This window comes from Rhipicephalus microplus, chromosome 3 (genome assembly GCF_043290135.1).
Source record: "Rhipicephalus microplus isolate Deutch F79 chromosome 3, USDA_Rmic, whole genome shotgun sequence".
NCBI lineage: Eukaryota > Metazoa > Arthropoda > Arachnida > Ixodida > Ixodidae > Rhipicephalus > Rhipicephalus microplus.
Window position 1 is genome coordinate 242,578,328 of NC_134702.1, and position 12,320 is coordinate 242,590,647.

The 12,320-nt window shown below is 44.1% G+C and overlaps 1 protein-coding gene across 2 annotated transcripts; it reads left to right on the forward strand.

Annotated features, from left to right (window-relative positions):
* Window positions 1-1,315: 1,315 nt before the first annotated feature.
* Window positions 1,316-11,805, forward strand: LOC142804188 (uncharacterized). 2 transcript variants are annotated; one of them, XM_075890856.1, is made up of 5 exons: window positions 1,316-1,688; window positions 5,731-5,785; window positions 7,922-8,010; window positions 11,198-11,357; window positions 11,455-11,805. In XM_075890856.1, the coding sequence occupies exons 1-5, from the start codon at window positions 1,542-1,544 to the stop codon at window positions 11,715-11,717; spliced, it is 714 nt and encodes a 237-aa protein (XP_075746971.1). In that variant the 5' UTR covers window positions 1,316-1,541; the 3' UTR covers window positions 11,718-11,805. The 2 variants fall into 2 exon arrangements, with proteins under 2 accessions (XP_075746971.1, XP_075746972.1); XM_075890857.1 differs by having other exon boundaries at window positions 1,544-1,688; window positions 5,723-5,785.
* The last annotated feature ends 515 nt before the right edge of the window (window positions 11,806-12,320 follow it).

Below are 12,320 nucleotides of genomic sequence, written 5' to 3' on the forward strand. Positions count from 1 at the left end.
AGGCCGGTAGGAAGCCTCACAGCGCAGCGCCTGATCTTGTGAAACGGCGCAGCCATGCAGGCAGGGCATTCAATTCCCTCCCTATTTTTTGTATACTACTGTCTTTGTGTACATCGTAGAACACATAACAGTAATGATAGCAAACAGATCATTGATTCGGGTAGGCTTGGTGTTTTTATTTAAAATGGAACAACGAGGAAGCTGCTGAAGCTCGTGCCTGTATACAGCTGCTTTATATGGAGATGAAACTTTAACGAAAAAAAAAAAATGTAATGATAAACAGTAGGCTCATAACAAACAACATTTCTCTGAGGGTGCATGGAATATATGTCCCATGCAAGGCTATGCATTGCAGTCCTTACTGCATTAATTATGTACACGTACTGCAGCGCATGCAAGTGTATGCAGACACACGCTCACGAAATGACATTTTTTGCTACATACAAACGTGCACCACACCAAATAAGACGCACGTGTTTGTATAGTCAGGGAACACTCGTGAATACTGATGAAATCACACAGCTCGCTTACAGTATAAAACAAACACAATTGCGAACAATAAAATGCGACGCTGTTTAAAGAGGCGGACCCAGGTTACGAGGAGAATTATCAGTATGGCATACACACCACGTGTCAAGCTTTTGCAACATCTAAAGAGACTAAATATGGAAAGTTGCCTTTTTAAGTTAACATGACAGTACCAAATGGAGAAGCCACACGAGAGAATAATTCATCGTGGGCTAAAGAATGTGTTTTAAATATTATACACAGCTTTGCAAGACAATATCGACGAGTTTTACTCGTCTAGGTGTGGGAGGTGTAGGCCTGATAAAATGCGATGTTGCTTCAGAGCCTTTCTTTCGTAATATTGCAATTTTATTCAACTCTTTCAAACGCGGCCCCATAAATTTCTACTGGGTGCTCGAACACGGCAAGCAGGTCGCGGGGCAAAATCTTTGTAACATTTTATTACCGAAACAGCGATACTAGCAATGCTTGAGCTGCACTTGCTGTTTTCTAAATTGTAACCTCCTCAATCTCATCACTGTGATCAGGAAACAGAGAGGAAAAGTACAGCAGTAGTACGTAGAGAAATATTTAATTTCAAGCCCTTTAGCAATATCATCTAAACAAATTGCCAGTTCACTATTGAACTCTCGATGGAAACAAACAGCTGATCAGGGACGCAAGCTTGGCTTGGCACTGGCTTGGCCGTCCATACAGAGCCAAAAGCCGCTGCAGGAAACTGGATTGCGGATCGTATTGAGACAAAATATTTTATACATTTTTGTTTTCTTTGTTTCATTTCTCTAATTGCTCTTGTGATGGCGTGGACCGCGCTTCGTGATCTCATGTACCGGCGCACTGTTTTTAAGTTTAGTATGGCGCACGATAATACATGATTGCGTGCTTTAATTTAAAAAGGTTCGCGAGTATGGCAGCAACACTGCAATGTCGGGAAGAGGCACGGGGAAGAGGATAGTAGTAGAACCAGTAGCAGCTGCATGCCCGGGTGGAGCGACTGATGCCCAGATGGAGGAATGTCAACCCGATGCCTTTTGTGTTGGCCGTTCTGGCAGTTCCGCCGACTTTATAGAAAGAAACGACCCCGTCGCTTGTCCTCTTCTCTTTTCCTTCGGGCATCAGCGACAACATTGACGGACGACGTGTTCGACTTCACCGTGCACGTGAGTATAGGTTGGTTTTTCATTCGAGTGAATTCTTGTTCAGATTTGCAACTTGTCGACTTCATCCTGATCACCTGTCACCGGCAATAAGTCACATACGTGTGATATTTAGGTGAAATAAATGATAATGCACATTTTCTGCTCCATTTGCGTGACTTAGCTACACCAGGACATGAGGGAAAGCCTTTGTCGCCTAGCCACTAGCAGGCAAGATCGATCACTCGCATCCTTCAGTTCACGAATCAACGCGCCTGCCTTAAAATTAGTAAGCTGCTCGCAAAGAAATCTTACCGAGGCAATTTTGTTTTCTGTGAACAATGCACCGTAGATTTGTCTTGAATAACAAAAAAAAAAAAACTTGAAAAATAAATGTCGCGACCTTTTAGAAAACGCCGTGTCTAAGAGCTAGACGCGGCATTTTGTAAAAGGCTCATTAAATTCAGTATGTTTTCGTAGTTTCTGCTTGAAATTATTATTGTCTATGAATTTCATGGCCCAATCTTTTGCTTTGGCTGAAAATCTCGGCGGCAAAAACTTTGTTCAGTGTCCCTTTAAGGGCAGGTGTAGATGCCATCATTTCAGTCGCAAATCTTTTTGCTAGTTGGTCGGCTGGTTAACAATAAGGGTACTAACTAGAGTTCCAGATTTCATCAGCAACACATCATCATGGCTTCATCAGATGCTGCATTATATACATTCTATCCTCGTTTTAAATAGGTGTACCGTATGGTCCACTGTTACAGGAAACAAGCGAGCTCATGGACAGTGAGCCATGTTGTGATAACTGGCAGCGAGGCTTGTGAATGGGACGCATGCGCATAGAATCGGGGTGCGCCCAGTTTTGTGTGCCATTTCTCCGCATGTACGCATGACAGCATTGGAAAGCGCATCCGTATTTTAGCTGTGCAATTTATCTAGCCCAGTGCCTCCTGCTTCAGGGATTTCCTGTGAGCACAAAAAATGCATGATTTTAATCGTTGCTGCAGTGTTTTGCAAGTTGTCACCGTAAAGCACATCATATTTTTCGCATAATGCTCGCTGCAACTAGCAAGTTTCGATGACTCGAAATGCTGTTCAGGTCTGATGTAGCAAACATTTTAAGCTCGTCCTCATGACCATGAAATATTGGTTTATTAAATAATGGAAGGCAGAGTTGGTATCAGTTGATTTACAGTGTGAAAATGAAAAGTGCGAAGGACCGTGCCTTGCAAGTAAGCCCCGAGAGCATGAGCAGAGAAGTAGCAGATGAGGATGCTCATGCGCTGCATTTCCAAATCTCACCAGCACTAATGCTTGACGGACTGCTGGCCACGCACTAGCGTGATCTTTCTGAAACAGGACTTGGGCCCTGTAAGCATGTTCTTGAAGGGCATAAGTAAAACGTAGAATGGGCCCCCTAAATGCACCCATCCTTGAACCATTGGGCTTATAAATTAGTGCCCTTTTCAAAATACAACTATTCTGAGCTCTAAATTGTGACAGAACAGTGCACGAAGTTCAAAAATGGGAAAAAAGTCTTTAAATGTCCCCTTTATACATAGTGTTCTTGTGATGTCACTTCTGCCGATGTCGCCCTCTCCCGCCATGCCCGGGTAACTCCCTGGGTACCTACGGCAGTTCACGTGCTGCAGTGCGGTTTGTTGGGGGCTCGTCATCTGTTGCTGTGAACTATGTGGAAGCATTGTGGTTTTTTGTTGTCTTACTTTAACGAGCTCATTGGATTAGGAAGGCCTCGCTCGTTCACTCGATACAAGACCAGATAATCAAGATGTGCGACACATATACCAGCCACGACGTACCCCGGCTGCCCGCATATACCAGCCACGGCGTACACCGGCTGCCCGCCACAACCTATGAGGGCCTATTATCTTGCTTTCACTACAAATTGCCTGGCCCAAAAACAAGTGAAAGCTCAAAATCTCTCGAGCCGCAATTTTAAGAGTGGATGTGCGAAGCGCAGCTGCTCCTATCGAAAACTAGTCGTGCAGAGCTAGGCAAGTTTACAAGAGATATAATATTATGAATATATTGTCACGGCCTACGCCACCAAAGTAGCAATGCCCCCCCCCCCCCCCCCCCCCAAGTGTTTTAAACAGTGCTGATGTTGAGCTTGAGCCTCTTTGATTGCAATTTGTGGAAATAGTCGAGGAAAATATTATACAAGGCAGATAGCGACTTTGCGTGGTGTGTGCCGCAGTAATGCCAGTCATCACTTTATTTTTCGCGTATGCTTTAACACACTTTTCACTTTGTATGTTGCTTTTGTTGTACGCTAATGTACAGTGGAGTCACTGAACATGATAGAGACCGTGTATAGAATTAATTGACTAATAAAAAAAAATCCTGACGCCCAACTTGAACCGATCGGCTATACTTCAAAGTGAACTAATATTGTTTCCCATTCTTTATAGTTTGTTTCAATGCAATACCAAATCTCCGCGATCACCATCACGATTTTAACCGCCTTCCTCGCCATCATGATTTTAACTGCGGACAAGTTTCTATGTACAGAAAGGGGGGTGAGCCCGTGGGACTTCAGCGGATGAACGTAAGGTGTGTGTTTAATATGTGGAAGAAAAAAAAAATTCAAAATTTTGGCGACTGAAATGAGGGTGACTTAGTGAGTGCGCTCATGACGAGAGTAAACACGGTTATTATTTTTTTTTTCAAATCTCTTTTGAAAGCCACAAAAAATCTGTATGTGGTGCAGCCTAACAGAAGGTCCCTGAAGGCAAATTATGAATTCATCGTTGTACGAAGTCCTATTTTTTTTTTTCATGCGCACCATCCCCGCCACGGTGGTCTAGTGGTTAAGGTACTCGGCTGCTGACCCGCAGGGCGCTGGTTCGAATCCCGGCTGCGGCGGCTGCATTTCCGATGGAGGCGGGAATGTTGTAGGCCCGTGTGCTCAGATTTAGGTGCATGTTAAAGAACCCCAGGTGTTCTAAATTTCCGGAGCCCTCCACTACGGCGTCTATCATAATCATATAGTGGTTTTGGGACGTTAAACCCCACATATCAATCAATCAATCATGCGCACCATAAATAGTGCTCAAAATTTAATTGCATATGTTGTTTTCATCCTCGCTGTATTCCAAGCTGTTTATGATGTAAAAAAAAAGTAGCACGCTGAAGTGGTGCTGCTTTTGGGCAACAGTTGAAAATGGCGGGGTGCATGAATGCGGAATACTGCCGCTTACACTCAAATCACTCTTGTGGTCACCTCCCACTGTTTGCAGCATGTGTTGTGTATACACAGCTGCATATTTCCTAGCTAGAAAAATTTGATTTTAGGTGTTTCACGCCATTTTCTATGTAACTATTCCATGATTACACTGATCAGCAGGCTTTCAATTGCGCTGAAGGACACAGGTGCCATAAAGTTCAAGTCGATTCTTTCAAAGAAACCATATGTAAAGGCTGAAGCTTCATGCTTACATACATACACACACACCATATTGTTTTTTGTACTTTATGAAAGCTGCGAAGGTGTCATGTGCCTCCAAGCGTAACCTGTCTTATTTATTCTCCATCACCACATAAGTTTTGTGAGTTTCAAATAAAAGTACTTTGCGCATGGCCACTTTTGGGTAATTTTTTTGTGTAGGTGTTATTTGAGCAGCCTACAGTGTTTACTTTATAAGCCTGTATGTATATGTTGCATTATAAGGATGCAGAATGTGTGTAGCTGTACAATATAGATGAAGTGTAAAAATTAAGTATGTCTATTGTAGTGTTCTTGCAACCAATTTTACCCCCGTATTCTAGAACGTCCCTCCACTCAACGCTTCACCTTCACTTGAGATGGCTGATGGGAGCGCCGTCTCTAAGCAGAGAAAATTGCTGCACGTCAGCAATAATCTGCTGTGATTCTCGAGTAGCGCAGCGTCGCTTTCAAACGAGCAGCGGCACAGTGCTCAACTCTGTCAAGTGAAGGGTGAAAGTCGAGTCGGGGAGCGTTTATGAATATGGGGGTTAGTTTTGTTGTCTTGTTAACCTGCCATTAACACTGGATTGATGCTACTTTGCTCTAGCTGTACAGTGCTCTCCAAGGCTCAAGGAGGCATCGCACGGGGAAGGCTCGGAGCAAACCATGCGTGAGTTTCCTTTAATTGTTACACTATGCACGTATTAAGTGATAGACTTTAATGTATGCTATTTGTATTGTGCAAGTTTTTGGGGACATACAACTTCCAACACTGATATGTTCTGACGAAAATCACGCAAGAATGAGAGAAGCTTGTGCAAAAATTATGCAAGAGTGTAAGAAGCTTTTGCAGAAGTCTGTGAAATGAAGTTTTGAAATTTTGTGGCAATGTGTCATTGTACAGTGGTCAACAGTCTTGCTCAGCATGCTTGACTGCAGGGCTCCCGGCTGCACAGGCGCATCTACGGAGTGCCTGATGCATGATGGGCCAAATGTCAGCCTGCACACTGGTGCCTCTTATCCCCGTTTGTCTGTTACATCAGTGTCTCTTGTAAAGGGGATCAACTGTGCTACCTTTTTTTTTTTTTCGAATGTAATGAGTTCTTTTTCCAGATTATTGTTGTTTTAAGGTAGAGCCTCACATTTCTATCAAATACTGAAGATTCTATTTTTCCTTCTAGATGCTATGAAGTCACTCCTTGTGTTACAATAGAGTGAACACTGTTATGAGAAAAGCTACTTGATGGAGTTAACTCACTCCATATTGACTTAACACACAGAATTGGTGAAAACTACACTCCATTCCAGCTGCATTAGGAATAATATTCATTTGCATACTTCTGTTTCTTTTGTTTGTTTGTTGGCTGGAGGTTTGGAGTATAGGGTGGCCAGAGGGCACTGTGTAGTCTTTCTTCATCTTCCCAATTTTGTGAACATTAATTGATAGCCGTATGGGAAGCAGCCAGCATGCTGAAACAGAGGTGCAAGCATGCAAGATGTTCACCATTGCATGCAGTCAGTTGCTGTGAGCAACCTACTGCATACAATTAACTGCGAGTGGTGCTGCACTATGTGTGCCTCCTGGAAAGCTGCAATGGTAAAGTGCCACAATCGTATAGTAACATGGATAACATCGCAATTTGTTTGTTGAATAATTTTGCAACAGAATCAATGGAGTTTTGGATAAATTTGTGTATCTGCCTGGTTCATCAAAGCTACAGAGTCAAATGCGGTATATACTCGCGTATTATGTGTACTTGTTTTGTCAATCCGGTCATGTGCGAAGCTAGTTGGAATCGCTGGCCTAAAAGCTCAACTGGGAATATATGTTGCAGGCACTGTCACAGCTGTCTCAAAGCGGATGGTCATTTGTTTGCTAAGCCTGTTCAAATGCCCCCATTTTCTTGAAGTTCTTCCGAACAGTGCTCACAAAAACCAGTTCCCATGACAGGGTTATACCAGAGAACATAAGTACTCTCCAATAATTGTCGGGAACCCAACGTAAAGTAAGATGCAGACAAGGAAGCGCGATGCCAACACAGTGCTGTGTGTGTCGCCCTTCATGTGTGTGTGTGCCCATTCCTTGTCCCAGTCTTCTATTGCGTTGTGTTCCCTCCGATATCTAACCAACACACCCAAGCTTCTATGCTAAGTCTTATTCAACGCACTGTTCTGCTGGCTCCCATACTGAATATTGCATGTCGAAGAACTCCACGCTGATGTGCTTAGCGGTAGCACGGTTTCAGTTTTCTTCGGTAAGCTTTATAATAGCAATCTGCCTCGTATATAATTATTGTAGCCTATCACAAGGAACAGTAAAAACGCAATGGCCAGATGGCGAAACCGAAAAAAAAAAAAAAGAGTGCGAAAACCTGCCTCATCTGGTTGATGTGACAGGTCCTTGCATGCGTTCAACATCTGTGCTGTGTCTCGGGAATACATTCTTGCTGTGAAAGAGGTGGGAAGATAGGAGGCAAACCTTTAGGCATTTCGGACTACACATAAACAGGTTTCGGTTTTCAAGTTCGATATTCTAGGGAAAGCATAAAAGTTCATGGAAGAAGGGACCTTGCACTCAGTCCATTTTGTGTAAGACTGCACTCGCCTGCTCGACAAGAGATGTGCCTGACCAGAGCATCATGAAGTCAAATGTGTCTGTGTGTGTGCTGGCAAGGTGGCTCGGGCTGGTTGGGGAGGGCAAAGTATGCAAGCAAAAAGTTTCTTGTAGTAAAGCAGGCTGGCTAATTATACTGGTGAGGATGCAAATTGTGCGAGTAAATATGGTATGTACTCTTGTATGTTTCAGCTCTATTGCTATGGATCCTGCGGATCCAACTTGGCATCCGGCAGCAACAAAGAGAGGTTCTGCAGGAGGTGCGACAGCTGAAGCACGAGGTACGGCTCTTGTCAGTGCCTCAGCACGCCCAGCCAGCACAGCGCCCCTCTGACCTTCCCCGGCTGCCTGCTGGTACAATTGGAGAAGTGGAGGCAGCAGAGGCAGCTGTGCAGAGTAAAGCTGTGGCTGTGGCTTTGGTGTATATTTCTTGATTTTTAATATGCCTATGTAACATGCAGAAATTTAGTACTGCTTTAAGATACTGTGTTTCGGGAAACAAACTAGTCAGGTTATCTCATAAGCCACTGTACTACAGTCGAATATGAATAATTCGTACTCAAAGAGGCCAGAAAATTTGTTCAAATTAAAAGAAGTTCAAAATAATGAGTTACCGTAATTACTTGAATCTAACACGCACCTTTTTTCCGGTTAAGAGAGTTCATAAATCGCATGTGCGATAGAATCGAGTACGACAAAAAAAAATGAATATGGTCATTCTATTGCCATCGCCACTTACAAAATGGCCGCCCCCTACGTGCGTCGGCATGGCGCGTCGGTCATTTCTGCCTATGTGTTTCCCATGCGCGGCACTTCATACGTGTGCTGAGGAGTTCGTCATCTTGTAGTACATTAGCATCGACGGCATGGTAGGGCCGACTCCAAAAACTCGACGAGTGCACCACAATGCTGCTTCTAAAAGAAAAGTCGTCGCGTGTGCCGGAACGGACAGAAATCGGGCCGCATCGCGGTCATTCGAAGTTCCCGAAACGTGCGTGTGGGACTGGCGGAAACAAAAGCAGAATATTGTCGACAGCAAAGATTCACGCAAAGGCTTCAGTGGACCACAGCAGGGTCGGTTTCCACAAATTGAAGAGCTGCTCGGCGAGTATCTGAGGTGTGTGTTTAATATGTGGAAGAAGTGAGCGGCACAGCGGCCCGTGACGACAGAACTGCTCCAAGTGGAGGCTATGCAGTTAGCCTTAGAAAAAGGGCTAATGCAGAGCCATTTTAAAGCGAGCAGGTGCTGGCTAACGAACTTTATGAAGAGAAAAGGCTTTTCCCTCCGAAGGCGAACGGGCATATGCCGGAAGTTGCCGGAGGAGTACGAAGAAAAGCTTCAGAGTCTTCAGAGGTTCCTCCTAAACTTGCGGCACAACAACGGCTACCTGCTTTGGCAAATCGGGAATGCCGATCACACGCCTCTTTACTTCGACATGCCTGGCACCACAACCGTCTAGGAGAAGGGGGCGAAGCAAGTTTGTGTACTGACATCGGGCCACGGTAAAACTAGAGTGACAGCAATGCTCTGTTGCACGTCAGATAGGCATAAGCTTCCCCCGTACTTCATATTTAAACGGAAGACGCTCTCAAAAAGAGTCGTTTTCGCGAGTGGTGTGATCAAGCGGGCCAACGAGAAAAAAGGGTGCGCGTTGCAACCGATGTCTTAGTTTTTTTTTTTTTTTTTTTTTTTTGTCGTGGAAATTGGGCGCGCGTTACAATCGAGGGCGCGGTAGAATAGAGTAAATACGGTAAACGAGCGGAGGGCTCACCATGCAGTGATGCATGTGCATGGAGTTTTATTCACAAATTACAGGACATCCGTCATTAATTAAAGTAGTCAATACATGTCTGTACACGTTGGCCTTGCAACGGGTCAACAAGTTTTGCGTGCAGTTTGCAAAGCATTTGTACTTCGGCTTCAGTATTCTCCTGGCAAAAGAAGTTGCGCGCGGCAATGTCCAGTGCTGACACTCTTCGAAGACAACTGTGTTTCCACTGTTACCATCTGCGCTGCAGCCGGAGCGTGGCCAGCACATGATGAGAATGGAGGAGCGTCTCCACCTGGAGAAAAGCAGATCGGCATTCGAGAGAGAAACACTCCGCAGCAGCTTTTTTTTTTCTCTCTTCATGCGCGGTGTTGAAAGGAGAAGAGTCTCTACATAGCAGGGACGGAAAACAGGGAAGCGTGACACCGGCGCGTTGCAGATTGGCATGAGAGAGAGCCAACTCTCTGCGACAGCTTTTTTTCCCCTCTTTCTCTTCATGCGCAGTGTTAAGTGGAGAAGGGTCTCTACGTGGCAGGGACGGAAAAAGCCGAAGCGTGGCACAGGAATGTCGCAGATTGGCATTTGGCAAACATTCCACCGCAGTCTTTTCTTTCCTTTTCTTCATTTTCTTCTTCAAGCACAGCGATGAGGTGTCTGAAGTGCCACCGCAGGATTGGGCGGGGTGCTGAGAGCATTTTCGGAGCGCGGTATAGCTTTGATAGGACCACAGCGTCAGTTCGAATTAAGTGTGTTGGAATTAATGAGATTCGACTGTATTTACTATAGTCTGTGAAGTCCGAGTGAACTGTCCTAAGCTAGCAGACGATGTAGGCGGCATCGTGTGTTTGATGGGCAGTGACTAGCAATAGCCTGCTTAAAACAGACATTCAGTAATTTTGTTCATTTATCACCCTATTTCGTGTCCGCTGCGGCTCTCTCTACTTTGAGCTACAGTTCACCCTGCCTTGTGTTAGTCGATTTCTTACTTTTTTAAAAATCTAACACGCACCAAATTTCGCAGTGTGAAGAAAAATGCACCTTTATTTATTGTGATGAGATTTCTATAGCGACATGCCTCTTTGTTGGCTATCACAGAAAAATATAAACAGCAAATGGTGCGACCATCTAGTGCGACCTTTATTTTTCTATCAGTTTCATCTATGACCAAGATTTGGCCGCTCTAAGGTTGCCTCTTAGTACGCCTTGATCATGTTCATTTATCTTGTTGTGCTCTGCTTACAATGCATTGATTAAAAACATGTCCAAGCTTCTTTTTGAATTCCACATATTTTATCGTTTTTCACGTGTAGAAGCTACTCCTGGTCAACATTCAGGCAAAGACATAGTAACCTCGAAGAAACGTGTATTGGAATTTGAGCACTGTACAAAGTAATTATACTATTTCATAGCTAGAATCAATATTTATTAAGGGTTATAACAGTGTTGTATTTGATTTCATAACAGCGAAACTGCATTCAGAGAAGGACTCTGAAAGGTTCTCACACTGAGTGTGAGAGGGCTGATGTGGAAACCATTTTAGGTCAAGTGAGTTGAAGTTAGCGTAAAAAAACAATGAAATGTTATGATGCCCAAAAATTCAAGTTGTTATTTTCAGTGTCCTCTTGCAGATTTTTATCATGAAAACATTTCGATGTGCTGTTGCGTTTACCCCATCTATGCTTCTTGCATTTTTTTACAGTGCAAGCACCTCCTGCAGATTGGGGGACGTGGCCTCCGAGAAATTGGTGTGAATGCCATGAAGGCTGTATTGGCACATGACGTGCAAGTGCTGTACAGCCTTCATGGCAGAAAAGGGAAAAGGGCCTTTGTGAACCTGAGGCTCTGTAGATTAGTGACAGGTTAGACTTGTTCATTGTTTTATGTGTGTGTACCCTTGTGTATTCTCTGTACTGCAGTGCTTCATGTGTACTATGGTATTTCTGTTCTTGTATGCAGATGTCATCTGCCAAAAAGCAGGGTGCGACCAGGCGGAGGCCCTCAACTTTATTAAGAGGTGGCTGCCAGGGTCTGGTGATCGCTGTGGGGGCAGGAAGCGGCGCTTCAGAGAAACATTTGTTGTGGAGCAGCCCGATGATCCCCACTCTCAGAGTGCAGATTATCGGCTGCTCGCGGCAGCTGGCTTCCTGCCCAGCCACAGCAGCCAGGGCCTTGACAGCACCACTGTCACTGTGTCCCCAACGCAACCTGACCTGCAGTAGAGCGGGCCTTTTTTAGTTGTGTATATATATTTTTCAATGTATACATTTTTTGTTGTACCAAATAAATAAAAAAAAAACAAAGAATAAATAGTCTGCAGACTGTCGGTGGTGCACTGTTCGGCTAGCTTATGCTGATTCGGAAGCACCATCACCATGTTTTAGTTACAAAAAAATGCTCTAAACTATGAATATTCTCGATTACCATGTGTGGGACATATGTGGGGATTGCAAGTGGGGGACATACGCTTTCAGCATTTACTTCCTAACGACTTTTTTCGATCTGCTGTACCAAATACCAGTACCAAATAAAGCACTCGCTATTGCAAAAGATAAATTGGTAAAAAAATAAACTACACTTCTAGTGTTAGCAAAGGGAATGAGGTATAAAAGATGAAATAGATCGAGTAACTGCTTTCAGTTCTCGGCATTCAATTTTCTGTTGCCCCAAGTATACAGGGCTGCAAAGCTACAAGAGCGGGTCATCGAGGCATATTGCTTAAATATTTCGGTAAGAAAAATTCCCTACTAATAGTGGTTACATAATGTCAAGCCAATCAGTAGCCAATATTCGTCGTGCAGGAAACATCGGTGTAATAACGGCAT

Bases quoted from the DNA above. Each gene is read 5' to 3' on its own strand.
- LOC142804188 (XM_075890856.1), top strand. From the start codon at position 1,542: ATGTCAACCCGATGCCTTTTGTGTTGGCCGTTCTGGCAGTTCCGCCGA. The intron at 1,689-5,730 runs GTGAGTATAGGT...CTAGCTGTACAG, and splicing joins TGTTCGACTTCACCGTGCAC to TGCTCTCCAAGGCTCAAGGA. The intron at 8,011-11,197 runs GTACGGCTCTTG...ATTTTTTTACAG, and splicing joins TGCGACAGCTGAAGCACGAG to TGCAAGCACCTCCTGCAGAT.